The sequence below is a fragment of the Cuculus canorus genome, chromosome 10, assembly GCF_017976375.1.
Source record: "Cuculus canorus isolate bCucCan1 chromosome 10, bCucCan1.pri, whole genome shotgun sequence".
Classification (NCBI taxonomy): Eukaryota; Metazoa; Chordata; class Aves; order Cuculiformes; family Cuculidae; genus Cuculus; species Cuculus canorus.
The window spans coordinates 22,147,718-22,165,923 of NC_071410.1; the positions used below are offsets into that span (position 1 = coordinate 22,147,718).

At 46.2% G+C, this 18,206-nt stretch overlaps 1 protein-coding gene across 1 annotated transcript in view; it reads left to right on the forward strand.

Annotated features, from left to right (window-relative positions):
* The first annotated feature begins 2,700 nt into the window (after positions 1 to 2,700).
* Positions 2,701 to 18,206, forward strand: part of C10H8orf48 (chromosome 10 C8orf48 homolog) — a 79,433-nt gene continuing 63,927 nt past the window's right edge. The window contains exons 1-5 of the mRNA XM_054075862.1: positions 2,701 to 2,983; positions 3,560 to 3,686; positions 7,452 to 7,683; positions 10,334 to 10,486; positions 11,394 to 11,488. Of these exons, the coding sequence (XP_053931837.1) occupies positions 2,701 to 2,983; positions 3,560 to 3,686; positions 7,452 to 7,683; positions 10,334 to 10,486; positions 11,394 to 11,488 (890 nt within the window). The remainder of the gene's footprint in view (positions 2,984 to 3,559; positions 3,687 to 7,451; positions 7,684 to 10,333; positions 10,487 to 11,393; positions 11,489 to 18,206) is intronic.

Here is an 18,206-nt window from a genome sequence, read left to right on the forward strand (position 1 = left end):
TGTGTTTAAATCTAACATAATGTATGATAAGAGAAGAGCTGGAGTAAAAGCCTGTTGCTGCTTCTCTCACAGTATTATCTGTGGCTCTATAGAGGACCAGCTCCATGACATGAGCAGATGGAAATCTCAATACCTTCTGACACAACTGGGTTGAGCCATCTATTATCACCCACAAAGACTTTAAAAACAAACCCCAGCTCAAATAATTCTGCCACCCAACATATGAACATCGTAGACACCAACAAAGAGAACCGTAGTGATAAAATGACCCATTTAAGGGAAGACCAGCAAAAAGAATTATCTTTAACCTGGGCTTGAAATCAAAAGCCTTTAATATTAGGATCACACTCTCCACTGAATAAATGTCAGAAATAAACTCAACAGAACGATATATTTTCCATGCTCTAAAATTATGATTTTAAAAAAGGATGGAGAACATGAAGCTAGAAACTCTTTTAACCTCTAGGGAATAAATACAAATACCAACCAGGTCAGTAATAATCTAATGTCAACTGTCACCATAAAAAATGGTCCATGATAAATAACGAAGTATCAAGCTGCCAGGGAGGTATTTAGTGGGAACTGTGGGGATCTGTTATTCTTTGTTATTCTATGTTACTTCCTGTGTGTCTTGATTAGAATTTTAAAGAAAAGGTAATACTTCTCCCAGCCCTATTTCACCATCATTTATAACCAGAGCACGAAAACTGTCAGTCTATCTCTGAGTCTCTTCTAGATATTGATGTTATTCAGCTTGTCCGCTCGCTACCTTGGCTGCAACATTACTTTCGAGAGAAGGAAAATACAACACAGAGCAATCAATGAAAGGTGAATGAGCAGGTTGGAGAAGTTTAAAACACAATGCATATTTTGCTGCTCTAAAAGGCATGCGATTTCTTAATTTCATTTTCCTCCCCCTGTAGCACTGACAGCCCGAGTCTCATTGGTATTCGGCTGATTCCCGCTTCCTGCAGGATGGATAATTGCTCCTTCCATTCACAGCTGCACACCTCTCTGATCACTGCTCTAATTTGTACGGACAGAAAACATCAAAGAGATATTTACTATGTGTAAATTGTTTTAATTTCTTGTAGCAGACTAGATTAAAAGGGCAAGCACCAAGCAATCCATTCTGCAGCAAGCAGCAAAAGACTGAATCTGAAAATATTTGAACAGTGTGTAGGCAGAGCTGTTTATTCCACTTTGCTTTACACTCCACTACCTCAGAGCATTTATTGCTCTCCTGTGGCACCGTGGATCCATCTCATTATGCTGGCCAAACCTGCGGCATATTACAGGTACAGCTCCAGCACGTGGATTTCTCTCTCTCTAGAGAAACCACACCACCTGAGTTCCTAACGCCATGCGCTGTGCTCCATCAAGCAGGAGACAAGATCCCTCTGCTGAAGATCTCGGCTGTGCTGAAGCTTTGGCTGGTCAGCCCAAAGACTAGGGTGAAACTCCTCAGAGCCTCCTATGTGGAAGGCAACAAGCCCTGCAACCCAGAACTGAGGAGTAAGATTTTCTTGATAGAACTAATGGCTCCCCTGAAAGAAAAACAGTGGCATTCACTAACATAAAATCATAGAATCACATGATGATTTGAGTCAGAAGGGACCTCAAAGTCTGTCCAGTCCCACCCCCTGCTATGGGCAGGGACACCTCCCAATGGATCAGGGGCTCCAAGCCCCATCCAACCTGGCCTTGAACCCCTCCAGGGATGGGGCAGCTACCAGTGCTTTGGGCAACCTGATTAGATCTCATCTAAATTTTCCCCCTTCCAATTCAAAGCTACTCCCCCTCATCCTACTCCTGCACTTCCTGATCCAGAGCCCCTCCCCAGCTTTCCTGGAGCCCTTTCCAGCGCTGGAAACTGCTCTAAGGTCTCCCCACAGCCTTCTCTTCTCCAGAGTGAACAACCCCAACTCTCTCAGCCTCCTCGTACAGGAGGTGCTGACAGGGAAGGATGGGCAGGGACAGGTAGGGAGGTGGCAGGGACAGTCAGGGATAGGCAGTGACAGGCAGGTGGCAGGGACAGGCACAGGCAGGAGCAGTCAGGAGGCACAGATACGCAGGGAGGGGCAGGGACAGTGACGGCCAAGGTAACAGAAACGGCCAAGGTATCAAAAACGGTGTGACCAGCAGGTCCAGGGAGGTGATTCTCCCTCTGTACTCGGCATTGGTGAGACCGCACCTTGAGAACTGTGTTCAGTTCTGGGCTCCTCACCACAAGAAGGATGTTGAGGCTCTGGAGCGTGTCCAGAGAAGAGCAACAAAGCTGGTGAGGGGCTGGAGAACAAGTCTTACGAGGAGCGGCTGAGAGAGCTGGGGTTGTTTAGGCTGGAGAGGAGGAGGCTGAGGGGAGACCTTATTACTCTCTACAACTACCTGAAAGGAGGTTGTGGAGAGGAGGGAGCTGGGCTCTTCTGCCAAGGGACAGGGGACAGGACAAGGGGGAGTGGCCTCAAGCTCCGTCAGGGGAGGGTCAGGTTGGATATCAGAAAAAAATCCTTCACGGAAAGGGTCATTGGGCACTGGAACAGCTGCCCAGGGAGGGGGTGGAGTCGCCTTCCCTGGAGGTGTTTAAGGAACGGGTGGATGAAGTGCTTAGGGACATGGTTTAGGGAGTGTTAGGAATGGTTGGACTCGATGATCCAGTGGGTCCTCTCCAACCTGGTGATTCTGTGACTCTATGATTCTATGACAGGGAAGCGGCAGAGGCGGGCAGGAGGCGTGACCGGCAGGCACGAGGCAGGACCGGGCTACCCCGCGCCCCTCCGGCCGCAGCGCGGGGCAGGGCGGGAGGCGGGGGTGGCCGCCGTCGCCTCAGTGTCTGGGGGTTGTTGCTTATCGCTGTCCGTCCCCCATCCCCGCCCGTCCCCGCCCGTTCCCGCCGCCCCTGCTCCCGCCGGCTGCGGCGCGGCTGCAGCCCCTGTCGCGCTGAGTTTGCGTTCCAGAGGACGGAACTTCCCCGGGGCTCGAGGTGCAGTTTCCGCAGGGACATTGGGATGAAATGTGCTCTGGGGTTTGGGGTCAATACTGCTGTTTTCCTTAGAGCGAGTGCAGAGGAGGCCACGGAGATGACCCGAGGGCTGGAGCACCTCCCGTATGAGGGCAGGCTGAGAGAGTTGGGGTTCACTCTGGAGAAGAGAAGGCTCTGGGGAAAACTTAGAGCAGTTTCCAGTGCTGAAAGGGGCTCCAGGAAAGCTGGGGAGGGGCTCTGGATCAGGGAGTGCAGGAGTAGGATGAGGGGGAGTAGCTTTGAATTGGAAGGGGGAAAATTTAGATGAGATCTTAGGAAGAAATTCTTCACAGTGAGGGTGGGGAGGCCCTGGCCCAGGTTGCCCAGAGCAGTGGTGGCTGCCCCATCTCTGGAGGGGTTCCAGGCCAGGTTGGATGGGGCTTGGAGCCCCTGATCCATTGGGAGGTGTCCCTGCCCATGGCAGGGGTTGAAATTAGATGAGTTTTAAGATTCTTTCCATCCAAAACCATTCGATGATTCTGTGATTCTAGGAATGAACAAATAATGTATGTTCAGTGCTACCTCTTCTCCTTGTAGGTGAGCAGTCAGGTGCAGTGGATTCTGCAGGTGTGGAACGAGATGTTGTGAGCACATGGATCCATCTGAAAAGAAAAGAAGTTGCCATTAAGCAAGACAAATCTATCATGAAAACTCATGCTGGTGAGTTCTAGCAGAGATTATAATTCTTAGTGTCTTTTGAAAGGGGTTGTAAACCTTTTAGGTGATTCAAATTTTATATAGAAGCTCTTGATGTTTAGCCAGGTAACTAGCCTGGTTTAATTAGCTGGGTAATTAAACACAAAGTTTCTCATTTGCTTTGTCAGGAATGGTTAGTCTTGCATAACACACATGGCTTTGGGGCTCCTGACATAGGGATGTTATCCTAGTGATGCATTATCACATGATCTGGGTAAATACTTTAAAAAACATATCTGCATTTAAATATAAGCGTCATCCTTAGCATTTTACTGGGCTGCTTAGTTCTCTTCTCTCTAGCTGTACAGGTACTTAGAAGCGTCGAGTCTTTTCATCCACAGTAAACATGACTCCAGAATTTATGGGTGCAATGGTTTTCCCCCTGTTAATGAGTTGTGTTAATTACTGAATTGTTTGTCTGCCATGTTTCATTTCATTTCTGAAGCTGAGGGAGGCAACAGGGCACCAGTGTTGGCCAAAACAATGGAGCGGCTTTAACCGACACAATATTGTGGTGCATGGAGAGGGAAGGGAGGAGGGAAGGGTGCTGTTTTCATGCACTGGTTATGCAAGCAACTCTAAGTGTAGATGGTGGGGTGCAGGTCCTGCTTCAGTCTTTCTAAAAAGTTTATTAGAGATACTCCTTTTAATTGGAAAAAAGAGCAAGAAAGGGGTGGTTGTGCAAAAAACAATTGAAGTGGAAGGGCAGTCTTCCTCAGTCTGCACATGAAAAGTGAACAACCTCAGAAGTTTTGTAGGTCACCTGTGAGACTGATTAATCATAGAATCATAGAATCACTTGGTTGGGACTGATTAATCGTAGAATCATAGAATTGCTTGGTTGGAAAAGGCCTTTGAGATCATTGAGCCAAACCGTACCTGTTCGCTACTAATTCAGATCCCTGAGCACCTCACCTACCCACCTTTGAACCCCTCCAGAGATGGGGACTCCACCACTGCCCTGGGCAGCCGTTCCAGTGCCTGAGAACACTTTGAGTGAAGACATTTTTCCTTATGTCTAATCTCAACCTCCCCTGGTGTAACTTGAGGCCGTTTCCTCTCGTCTTATTGCTTGTTACTTGAGAGAAGAGACCAGCACCCACTATTGATCCACTCTCCTTTTGGGGACCTGCAGAGACTAATGAGGTCTCCCTTCAGCCTCCTTTTCTTCAGGCTGAACAGCCCCACTTCCCTCAGCTGCTTCTAATAACTGTTGTTCTCCATCCCCTTCCTCAGATTCGTTGCCCTTCTCCAGACACGCTCCAGCTCCTCAATATCCTTCTTGTAGTGAGGGATTTTTCTATTTGTAATAAATAGCTTGATATTTCAGACTGTCATAAGCTCTGTGTGATCCACACAAACCTTTCCATCGTCTTGTTTGCTGGTGGTGCTGTCGGAATGTTAACCTGGACTGTGGCACTCTATTGTATGAATACAATTGAGATAATTCTGAACATGTTCTCTTGAGATGCAGAGTTAAACTCTTGCTGAAGAGTAGTTATCTGTCACTGCCTTTCACAACTGGCTGTCCTTTAACCGTTTCACCTTTTTTTTTTTTCTTAAAACAGAGTATTAATAGAGCACAACAACAACAAAGTGCCTGCCTATTTTCCTGTTCAATCAGTCGGACATCAAAGGAACAGGAAACTCAATAAAGGTTTGCTTTATTTTTCTCCCTCCACTTACACAGATTTAGAAAGACATTCTTAAAGATGTAGTTGCATACAGAAAGCAAAATCTCTGCTGGTCACTTAGTGATAAAGTACATAGCAGGGGTTGGAATGTAGACAGGGAGATGAGCTTATCTCTGGTTGTGCACACAGAGTGCTTCTGTAATTGGAGCAGCTTCTCAGTCCAGTCTATTGCACTTCATGTCCTAAACACTCTGTGCTGCGGTGTGATCCATGATTCTGACCTGTGTCTGCTCTGGTGTCTGGATTTGCTCTTCTTGTCATCTGCCCATCCAGTGAAGAGGGTGCAGGAATGCAGGATTCGGGACAGCCAAGCCCCACCAAAACATGCTTCTGGAGCAGTGATTGAAACTGGCAAGGGGTCTCAGTGGGCAGATGTGCAGTGACATTTGAGTCTGCCACCACAAGTGGAGCTGAGCATTCAAGTGTGTCTGGTTTGGAGGTGGAAAAGAGGGAGTATTTGAGAGACACACGAAGTGAAACCAACCATCAAAGTGAGTGTGCAGATCCTCCTGTCTGCATCTCTTCTTTGTGCTGCGGGACAGGTTAGCCTCAAATGCCCAGGGGAGAATCTGAAAGTTAAATGGTCACTCTGCAGTTAAATCACTGACTTCGGAGAGTTTAACTGAGTGTTGACACTTAGCATCACTTTTTGTCCTTGCTTCAGTGTAATGATAGACCTTGACAGTTTTTAATTCTTTCTGAGCTTATTTACTGTTGAACATGAATTAATATTAAACAAGTGACTCTTTTAAATTGGTTGTCTAGTCAGTTTTAAAAATTACTATTCTCTTCGCTAGTGTTTCTTTAATGTCTGGAGGTGCAAAGTTGCAAATAGGTGGCTGCAAGGCAGCCTGCGATTCATGCACAGTTATAAAACATTTCTTAATTGTACCTGGAGTCCCATGTCCAGTTCTGGAATCCCAAGAGAAGAAGGATATGGAGCTGTTGGAGTAAGTCCAGAGGAGGCCACAGAGATGATCCAAGGGCTGGAGAACCTCCTGTACGAGGACAGGCTGAGAGAGTTGGGGTTGTTCAGCCTGGAGAGGAGAAGGCTGCGGGAAGACCTTAGAGCAGCTTCCAGTACCCTTTCAGTACTCCAGAAAAGCTGGGGAGGGGCTCTTCATCAAGGAGTGCAGGGAGAGTACAAGGTGGAACGGTTTTGAGCTGAAAGAGGGGAGATTGAGATGAGATCTTAGGAAGAAATGTTTTGCTGTGAGGGTGGGGAGGCCCTGGCCCAGGTTGCCCAGAGCAGTGGTGGCTGCCCCATCCCTGGAGGGGTTCCAGGCCAGGTTGGATGGGGCTTGGAGCCCCTGATCCAGTGGGAGGTGTCCCTGCCCATGGCAGGGGGTTGGGACTGGATGGGCTTTAAGATCCTCCCTGTCATCATATATTATGGCATGCCACTGGGAACGGTAAGAGAAGATGGAAGAGTGAAACCTGTTGTTCAAACAAGGGCATATAAAGAGTTTAGGCAATGACCCCCAGAGCTGTAGAGCTTTCTAATACAATTACAATTCCTCAAAACAAAAAAAAAGTGCCCAGCTTTGAGTTGCAGAATATATTTGAGTTGTTCTCCAGAGTTTCTTCAGTAGACCCTGCCTCTGATTTACCAGTTTTGCCCCTCAGAGTTAGTAGTGGAGTAGTTCTCTAAACATGAATTCATTTTGGTTTAGCAGGTTGTGGTTGCAGGTAGGAAGAAACTAAGTCTGCATTGGGTAGATTGAAATTCAGTTTATTTAGCATCATAGGACTTAATTACTTGCTTTATATACTTGTTCTGTGTCATTAAGCAGTTAGGTTCTTTCGGGTTTCATCCCTCCTCTCTTTGCAGCCTCTCCAAAGAGACAGTTACTGTGTAAATTCTGACAGTTACTGTCCAGATTTCGATTTAAATTCTGCACTGCTGTTACGATGCCATTGCCTCAATGCTTGATGCTGGGTTTGGTTCATTATTAGACTATGCGAGGTCGCACCAATAGCAGACCAGTAATTCTTCTCTTGCCCTGGTACAGTAACTGACATTTTTGTTGATTTGATAGAATGACTGAGTTACCGAATGGAGAACTGGATGCTCTCCCGTCTTTTTGCACCACTAAGATAAGAAAGATGCGCCAGCAGCTGATCTCCAAGCAGGGAAACGGGGGCAAGTCAAGAAAGCTGCAGCAGGAACTCAGACCGAAGAAACTGGAAACAAGTGTTGTGAACTGTGTTGTCCCCGATCGGCTCATGAACAGAATCCACCTGAAAAACATCAGAGAGACTGTGAAACAGGTACTGCGAGAAAGAGAACAAATTAGATTTTCCCTGCAGTTTTAGGAGAACCACTGGGAAAAAAAGCTAGAATGTAGGATCCAGGCCTCTGAAAAGGATCTTTGCTTGGTATCTCAAAATTTACCTGTGTCATTTTCCTGTTAGACATTACTGCCGAACTGTCGCTGGTAAATAATCAAATCATCATAGAACACTGGCTGGTGGTAAAGTAGTGATTTGTGTGATTGAGTGAGGCCGGGATGGACAGTTATTGTAGTTCACAAAAGCTCTGGATCAGCTGAAGAGGAAAGCCTTGTTTTCTGGTTACATTTGCGGCTGTTATTTACAGAAGTGTTCTGCGTGACATTTGATTGTGGGCTCTTTGTGACTCCAGCACTGAAAGTATTCCCAAGGCAATACCTCCCCGCTGGTCCCAGCTTTCATAGAATCATGGAATGGTTTGGAGTGGAAGGGACCTTAAAGCCCATCCATTTCCAACTCCCCTGCTATGGGCAGGGACACCTCCCACTGGACCAGGCTGCTCAAGGCCTGATCCTAGACACTAGGAAATACTAAGAATCAAAGGTTATCCAATAAGATTTTGGTGCCTCATTTCCTTTGTTAAGAAGGATCTGTATCATCTTTACCCAGTCCAAAGTGCTTTTCCTGTTCAGCAGCCCAGCTGTTTCCCACCCCATGCACTACCTGTGTTCTGACACAACTCCTCCCTCTAGCTCTGCATCTGATAGGATGGGAGATGGTGTGATTGAGAGCAGCCCTGCAGAAAGGACTTGGGGTGCTAGTTGATGAGAAGCTCAACATGAGTTGGCAATGTGCGCTCACAGCCCCGAAACCAACCGTGTCCTGGGCTGCATCAAAAGAAGCTTGGCCAGCAGGGTGAGGGAGGGGATTCTGCCTCTGTATTCCTCTCTTGTGAGACCTCATCTGGAATACTGTGTCCAGTTCTGGAATCCTCATTGTAAGAAGGATATGGAGCTGTTGGAACGGGTCCAGAGGAGAGCTACAAAGGTGATCTGAGGGCTGGAGCACTTCCCATATGAGGACAGGCTGAGAGAGTTGGGGTTGTTCAACCTGGAGAAGAGAAGGCTCCAAGGAGACCTCATAGTGACCTTCCAGTACCTGAAGGGGCCACAAGAAAGCTGGGGAGGGACTTTTTACAAAGGCTTGGAGTGATAGGATGAGGGGCAATTGCTATAAACTGGAGAGGGGCAGATTTAGAGTAGACATAAGGAGGGATTTCTTCACAATGAGAGTGGTGAGGCACTGGAACAGGTTGCCTAGAGCAGTGGTGGCTGCCCCATCCCTGGAGGTGTTCAAGGCCAGGTTGGAAGGGCCTTGGACAGACTGATCCAGTGGGAGGTGTCCCTGTCCATGGCAGGGGGGATGGAGCTGGATGGGCTTTAAGGTCCCTTTGAACCCGAACTATTCTATGATTGTATGATATGCAGAGGACAAGAAGTCAACTATTGAAGAGGCTAGAGACGTCACTTTCTAGGGTTGATTCCACTGCTTTTGTAGCACCTTATTGCACTCATGTAAGCAGGTGGAGTCTCTGTCAATTAAATCACATAGAAGTTATTGATATTTCCTAAGTGCACAGGTACTGGGGTTTGTTTGTTGCTATTAAGTATGCTTAGGATTTAATGGTGGATAAAGTAAGAATTCATAAGAATTCTACCATTACAAAGGAAATGGTAGAATTCTGTTTGCATTCTGACCTGGAGCTGCACACAGATATTTGAACTCATTACTTCAGAGTTTATTTACCTCTTAGAACTTGTAATGATAGTAATAAGCTCTGTGATTGATATTTAAGGCCTTATGTATCCTCTCAGCATAGGAACATTGCTGTTTCTGTAGCCTCCTTACTGCCAGGCAGTTATATGTGTTGGTATTATTGCTAATTAACAGTTGCTTTTTGTGATGCTCAAGTATTTGAAACACGGAGTAAAACATGTTAATTGAACTTAATCAAGCCTTCAGGCATTTGTGCACTTGCTGTTGTGGAAGACTGGTTTGTGTGCCCAGGCTGGCTTCACAGAATGCCAGGTACTCATTGAGCAGGAGTAACTGATGGGCTGGCTCTGCTCTGAACATACGTGGCACTAACAAAATAGGCAGAGATTTACTTTAGCTAAACTGTCATTTGTATGAGCACCAGCCCAGGGCCAAGTGAGTTGCACTAATTAAAGCAATTTTTTTGCCAGGACAGCTGTATCCTCACAGGTGGTTTTGCCCAGACACCGCTGTGGTGCCTGGCAGTTGCAAGACTTCATGGGTTTTGACCATTACAGTTTCTGTGGAAGCAGTCAGTGATGCCCATGGCACCTCAAGCATCAGGGAACCTTTGCCTGTTGGGAGAAGATAACTTACAGATCATTCTGTAATTGAACTGAGATACAGGAAGATAATTCAAATGAAACGGTTATCAGTGCTGGAATAGGTAATACCTGGGTAAAAGCAAGTAAGTTCGGTGTGAAAACACCCAAATAGGCTCACGAACATGATACAGTGACAAAAATTGCTTAATAATTTACAAAACAATGTTTGTCTGTAGACAGGATCTGTGTCTGTGTTTTTATGGATCGTTCTTAGTGGAGTGGCTGTCTCAGACAGGCATTGCTCACTGCATCAAAGTCTCCTCTCTCAGGTGACGGAGGCTCAGATCCATGGATCCTCAGTGTGCCCTGACTGCCAGAAGCTGCAAGCAGAGCTAGCCAAGATTACCTTTCTCCGACAAAAGAAGGTTTTCATGGAAAGTGCTTTAATCCAAGAGAAACTGGAAGAACAGATTTACTGCAGAGTAAGCAAGTGTTGTTGAAAAAAAAAAAAAAAATTGTTGTGCATTTTATACAAACTGTGACTAAAGTATTCATAAGGATGGTTTCCCTCTGATTTATGGCAGTGAGATCAGATTGACCTGAACACAGTGCAAGTCAAACCAGGATTTGGCTCCATATCGTTAGTGAAACATTTGAGATGAACATTCTGATGCAGTCATTTGAGTTTTACGAAAGCTGGAGGTCTTTCCCAGGATGTTTTGGGTATGTCTGGATTATTGCTTCACAGTTTGGTTTCTGATGAGCTATCCAAGTCAAAACGGTGAATACCCACATGTGATAGTGGGTAACTACACCCATCCTGGTCTTCCTTCCTCATCCTTTGGCATGGGAGTCTCAGAATAGGACACTGCAAGCTGTTATGGAGGCTAAGGCCTCTCAGATACATGGAGGTTTCTTCTTGGAGGATTGGTCTTCTGTCTGTGTCTTCTGTCGCAAAGATTCAAGCTTTATTGGAGGAAATATCTCTGGAATAGATGGTAGGCAGCGGAAGCTGGAATTTACTGAGTTCTGTAGCTGCTCCTCAGGATGATCTTCCTGAAGGAAGAGCTCTCTCACTTTTTGACTCCCAGTCATCCATAGCTGAAGCTATGAGAACTGCACTCTCAAGTGAGGCTTCACCTTTTTCCTTCCAGCTTCCCTGAAAAGGCTAATGTCTTTCCTTCCACTCCGTAGGGAAGAAACCTGCTTGATGGGGTGGATCTATGGCCACGCTGTTCAACAAAGTTTTTAAACAAGATGCTTCCAAATCTAACACAATCCTGCTGCTGACCGCTGGCTGTCCTATTGCTCGTGAGAGACAGAAAATGAGACATGAAAAATGGCAGGAATACAAAATCAAGTAGTTTTCATGTTTCCTTTTCATTTCAGGCTGTGCTTACACGTATAGGAGACGTGCTGAGAAGCTTTACCAAACCTTCAGAGGATCCCAGGAACTTAGGGCGAAGACTGAAAGGTCAGAAAATGTGAGGCTTGAAAGTAAAATCATAGAATCATACAATGGTTTGGGTTGGAAGGGACCTCAAAGCCCATCCAGTTCCAGCCCCTGCCATGGGCAGGGACACCTCGCACTGGATCACAGAGCTCCAAGCCCGATCCAAGCTGGCCTTGAACACCTCCAGGGATGGGGCAGCCACCAGTGCTCTGGGCAACCTGGGCCAGGGCCTCCCCACGCTCATCGTGAAGAATTTCTTCCTAATGTCCAATCTAAATCTCCCCCACTTCCAATTTAAAGCCTTTCCCCCTCATCCTGTCACTCCATGCCCTTATTAAAAAGCCCTTGCCACAGCCTTCTCTTCTCCAGGCTGAAAACCCCCAACTCTCTCAGCCTGTCCTTGTATGGGAGGTCCTTCAGCCCTCGCATCATCTCCTTATCCTCCTCTGGACCTGTTCCAACAGTTCCATATCTTTCTTATGTTGGGGATTCAGGAGTCCAGATGGGGAGCAGAGGGGAAGAATCAAGAGTTACTTGAACAGTAAACATAACTCAAGGAAATAAAGAACTGGGAGAGGTTTCTGTGGGTGGGCATGTACTGAATGCCAAGGATTGAGAATATAACCTGGTTTGTCAGTGCTGGATTGGGGGATGGTTTAATATTCATGCAGGTGGAGCCAGTTGTGCCCAGCGTACTGGCAGCTGGGTTATGATTCCACTCATCATTCCTCCTAACTGCCAATGTTGTGATCTATTGTAACCCAGCTACATGTGTCTTTCGAATTATGGCAGTTGACACCTTCTATTATTAGTCCGACGTGTAATAAATGTTGGGGTTTGTGGGAGTGCTTGTGGGATTTCAGAGCAGCTTACAGCTGCTTCCATCCATAAGGAAAATAAATGATTCTATTTTTCAGGGCAGGGAGGTGTAATTACTGGATTTCAGCTCAATCTTTGCCTACCGTCTCGAGTTAAATTGAAAGCGAGAGCCCCAGGTGGAGGAGAAAAAGAAGGTTGCAAAGTAACTGTAGGAAGGAGGAAAATGAAATGGAGTATTCATAGAACTGAAATAATGAGACTGTTACAGAAATTAATCAGGAAGACTAAGGATGCCAACAGGCCAAGAAATGGCAATAAATTAATCATAGAAACTATGTAGGATAGATGTCTAAGGAAGAGAAAAAACAACTTGTATTAAAATCGGAATAAAATAGAATCATAGAATCATAGAACCATTAAAAGTTGGAAAAGGCCTTCTAAGCTCATCCAGTCCAAATATCCACCCAACCCCTCCATGCCTGCTAAACTTTTTGACCAGTTTTTTGTCTATATTTTGGAATTTGTAATTTCCGTGATTTATTTTGTGATGGCAAAGTCACTGCCTTTCAACAAAGATGTCTGGCTGAAAGATCATTGGTTCAGTACACAGGCAGGTAAAGTGGCTTTATGCTGGGGATCCTGGTGGGTTAGACGATGAAATCCTCTTCCGTGTAGCCTCAAAGGTGTGTGCTGGTCTGTGGGCACAGACACAGCCCACCATACTGGTTATCACTGACAGCAGAAGCTCATTGCATTGCTCTTGTAGTGACCTCATGGCCAGGGGACTTGAGTGAGTTGTAGAGTACATGACTCTCCTCAGCCGCCAGTTCCCAGACTTCTGGGCATTCATATCTCTGAAGGCTGTGAAAATGGGGGTAACAATCTATAAAGTCTTACTGAATTTTTGTTACAAAGAAAATTAAATTGTAGAATCATGGAATGGTTTTGGTTAGAAGGGACCTTAAAGCCCATCCAGTTCCACCCCTTGCCATGGGCAGGGACACCTCCCACTAGATCAGGTTGTCCAAAGCCCCATCCAACCTGGCGTTGAACCCCTCCAGGGATGGGGCAGCCACCAATTCCCTGGGCAACCTGTTCCAGTGCCTCACCACCCCCACTGGAAACACATCTTCCTGAGACCTCCTCTCAATTTCTCCTCTTTCAACCTAAAACTCTTCTCCCTCATCCTATCCTTAATATCCTTGATATCCCATCCTATCTCTGATCCAGAGTCCCTTCCCGGCTTTCCTGGAGCCTCTTTCAGCACTGGAAGCTGCTCTAAGGTCTCCCCGCAGCCTTCTCTTCTCCAGCCTCAACAACCCCAACTCTCTCAGCAAAGGTGCTCTGGATAATCTTGTTTCCCTAAGCCTGGGTTTGACTTCTGAATTGTCACTGCAGATTGCAGAGCTGCCCTGTACTGAATAAATGGCTCTTTGTCTCTTCCGATTGCTCTATAATGCTCGTAAATGTTTAAATCCTTTACATCTCCTCCTTTTCAATCTTACTAACCTGTTCTTTTTCAATAGTCCTTGTGTGCTTGGGACTATACTTCCCATTCCTCTGGAGTCTCCTGCAGTCTCTAGCACCCAGCTTAACGCTAGGAAAAGGGCATCTGTTATTCCACACAGAATAGTCTCACAGGCCTGGCAGATAGAGAAGCAGTGATTGGGAATTGAATCCTTCGAAAACGTAATGTTGTTATTGCCTGGAACACAGCTTTCAGCCCTTACAAACAACACTAAGAGTGAGCTGTAGGACTCTAAATATAGACTGATTATTTTTGTAAGCAAAAGAAGACACTTTGATGTTGTTGGTTTTGGTACATTGATGCTTTCTAGTAGCAATACTGAAGCATTGCTTGGCAACTCTTTCATCAGCCCTTGTGTAAATACATTGAACTGAGCTCTTTGGGCTGAGTGTCTGAGAATCACTGTCTATAACACGCACAGCATCGTGGCTTTGCAGCTCTCATTTGTTTCCATAAATGTTACAAAGAAAGCTCAGACAGCTCCTCTGAATAATCAAAGCGTGTTTTGCTTCTGTTTGCCACATGCCTTTGCCTGCTGCTCGCAGCAGTTTCTTCATTTTTTTATCCAGAATGACACACTGATCTGAGCATTTGTCTCCTGCTTTTTTGTAGCAGCTATTAGGGATGCACAGTTGAATGAGTGATCAGGGTCTCTAAATAATTTATTTCATAATCCTGAGATGTTTGAAACTTGAGATCCGAAAATTCTGATGCAGAGGACGGAGGGGTGTGTGAAATAAATAGCTCGCATCTCTTTCTTTTTCGCCTCACAGGAGCTTCCCGTCAATCCCTTCCTCAGCAGCAGGTTTTTCGTTTTTCGTCCAAAGCAAATGGTGATCCACAAATCTTTATTCATTGGCTGCCTTCTTCGTGCTTACTGGGGCATAAAGGTTAGCAGCGGATGGAGGATTGGTATGGTGAGTGGCTGCAGGACTGAACAGATCCAGCTGCTTGTTCAAGTGCTGCGGAGGTTTTGCTGCTCAGCTGTCCTGCTGCACGTAGCTGCGTTATTTCATCTCTGGAATAATTTCTGATGCAGGGGAGGTTGTTACTCGGAACTTTGTACCAATATGGAAGGGTTTTTCATACAGACATTGGTTTACATTGCGTGTGAGTTGATACCCAGTTCTGTGACCTTAGATTTTATATCTCACCCTTTCACAGAATTATAGAATCACAGAGCGGTTTGGGTTGGAAGCAATGTTAAAGCCCATCCTTTTCCAACTCCCTGCCATGGGCAGGGACACCTTCTACTGGATCAGGTTGCTCCAAGCCTTTTCCAACCCAGCCTTGAACACCTCCAGGGATGGGGCAGCCACCACTGCTCTGTGCAGCCTGGGCAAGGGCCTCACCACCCTCATCATGAAGAATTCCTTCCTAATGTCTAATCTAAATCTTCTCCCTTCCAATTTAAAGCCATTCCCCCTTTTCTTACTGCTCCAGACCCTTGTAAAAAGCCCCTCCCCAGCTTTCCTGGAGCCCCTTTCAGGTACTGCTTCAAGTTCTCACTGCAGCCTTCTCTTCTCCAGGCTGAACAATCCCAACTCTGTCAGCCTGTCCTTGTACGGGAGGCGCTTCAGCCCTTGAATCATCTCCATGGCCTCCTCTGGACCTGTTTTGTGGGGTAAAGCTATGCCTCAAATTACCATTTAACTTAGTTTTCTATGGACTGCAACAATTACATTTCCACTTCCATTTTCCCTAAAACACTAAGTTGGCTTCCAGGTTCTGTCATTCCTTGGTCTTGTTTCTTAACTCCTCTTGGACTGTGGGACTTTGTGTTAGTTTTCCCCTAGGATAAGCTTCCATATCATTCACAATAGGCTACAAGCATGTGTTTGAATGGGCATGAAGTTAACTTGTCTGGATATGAGCTAGCAACAAAGATAAACACGTTTGGATATTGATGTCCAGCTGCTGTGAATGTCTTCTTACAGAATGGTGGAGTTCTGGAGAGACTTCCAGGGCATCCAGTCTGGCCGCCAGGTTACCTGGAGCCGGGTAGGACCTGATCCCATTGATCAAGCAGTCCTTAACATTAACCTGGAACCCTTCCTCTGCAGCTGTACTAAAAAAGGGAACACTCCACGCGCCCTCGAGGCTGCTGTTGGCTCAGACACTCCTGTGATCTCCTGGCTGTGTTTTGTGGTGTGGCAGGAGGCAGCTGGGGGTGTGTTTGGTTTCTTTACCATCGCCAGTGCTGTCTGCTTCAAAGGGGAGGAGCTGAACATGTTTATTCTTGTTGGGAGCTTGAAAAAAGATGTGAATGGATGGTACTGAGGAGAAGGATTTGCTGCTGGCAGGGATCACACTCCCTGGGGATTCGTTAGATGACACAGATTCCTCTTCAGTACAAATCTGAGTTGTGGCTTTCATTGTGGCTGTTGCAATCCTACACAGACTCCTGCAGGTGCCAGAGTGTTTACAGCTATGAATTTCTAAAGTGTTTTGGAGCACGCTTGTATTGTTCCAGTTGTAATTCCATTACCCTTCAGTGCAATTTCCAGAAAATGGCTTTTTGTTGTCCCTTCTTAGTAAGATCAAACCTGGACCCTGTAAACAAAGTGCAACCACCTGCAGCACCTGGTGTTCAGAACACCTCTGTTTAAAAACCTTTTACATGTTGTGAATAGAGATATTGGTCTTACAAATACTAACAGTGATTGGCTTTAACTGACTAGCTGGTGTTTGCCTGGACTGACGACAATATGGTTGGCCTGGGGGAGGCAGGGAGATAAGCGGGAGCGTGTACCCTCTAGCAGAATCATAGAATAATGGAATGGTTTGGGTTGGAAGGGACCTCAAGGCCCATCCAGTTCCAATCCCTCAGCTATGAGCAGGGACACCTCCCACTGGATCAGGTGCTCCAAGCCCCATCCAACCTGGCCTGGAACACCTCCGGGGATGGGGCAGCCACCGCTGCTCTGGGCAACCTGGGCCAGGGCCTCTCCACCCTCATCATGAAGAATTTCTTCTTGATGTCTAATCTAAATCTTCTCCCTTCCAATTTAAAGCCATTTCCCCTTGTCCTGTCACTACATCCCCTTGTAAAAAGTCTCTCTCCAGCTTTCTTGTAGCCCTTTTCAGTACTGGAAGGCTGCTATAAGGTCTCCCTGGATAATTTGTCAGGGTACCCTAAAAAAACCACCCCGTTTTCCTGCTACTGAACATGCTCTTCACTGCTTATTTATTCGTTTCTTTATTTTGTAATAAAATGGCACTGCTTGTTCTCACATTGACCAGCGTGTATGATCTGTAAATACATTTGTGAAACAGATCCATACTGTGTAACAGAACCCTTCAGAACAGTCTGTGAAAATTCACAATTTTAGTTGATAGCACTTTAAGAACATTTACATCTGTCATCTTGACATTTTCAATAGAACATTTTTTACCTACAGAAGTGACTTTACAGCATCATCACAGTATTTTAGCTTGTTTAAAAATACACATAGCATTAGTGGGAGCTGCAAGCAAGCTGTATACTTGACCGGGGCATTGTTCGTAACTTCACGTTTTCTACCCTTTAAAACATTTACAAGTATTAAGTGATTTATGGCCATCACTCTGTTAGAAAATAGTACTGATATCTGCTACTCACCATAGATCTGTTGCTTTTCTGGCACATAATCATAGAATCGCTTGGTTGGAAAAGACCTTTGAGATCATTGAGTCAAACCGTACCTGTTCACTACTAATTCAGATCCCTGAGTACCTCACCTACCCACCTTTGAACCCCTCCAGAGATGGGGACTCCACCACTGCCCTGGGCAGCCATTCCAGTGCCTGAGGACCCTTTTGGTGAAGAAATTTTTCCTTATGTCTAATCTAAACCTCCTCCAGTGCAACTCGAAGCCATTTCCTCTCATCCTGTCACTTGTGACTTGGGAGAAGAGACCAGCACCCACCTCACTCCACCCTCCTTTCAGGTAGTGATCAAGTCCCCGCTCAAGCCTCCTTTCCTCCAGGCTGAACAGACTCAGGTCCCTCAGCCACCTCTCATAACCCTTGTTCTCCAGCCCCAGCTCTGTTTTCTTCTCCATACACGATCCATCCCCTCAATGCCCTTCTTGTACTGAGGGGCCCAAAACTGAACCCAGGATTTGAGGTGCAGCCTCACCAGCGCTGAGTCCAGGGGCACAATCCCTTCCCTGCTCCTGCTGGCCACACTGTTTCTGATACAGGCCTAGATGCTGTTGGCCTTCTTGACCACCTTGGCCACTGCTGGCTCATGTTCAGCCGCTGTCAGCCAACAATGTTACAGGCTATGAAAATAGAAACACGTCATTGTGTGGCTGGTGTAAAAATAATTACAAGCCTAGTTGAAAGAGTGCCTCAGGGTCGTTTGCTCCTTGGGGAGCTGGGTTCCACTAACTGGCTGTCCTTAATCCTCTTAGGGCTG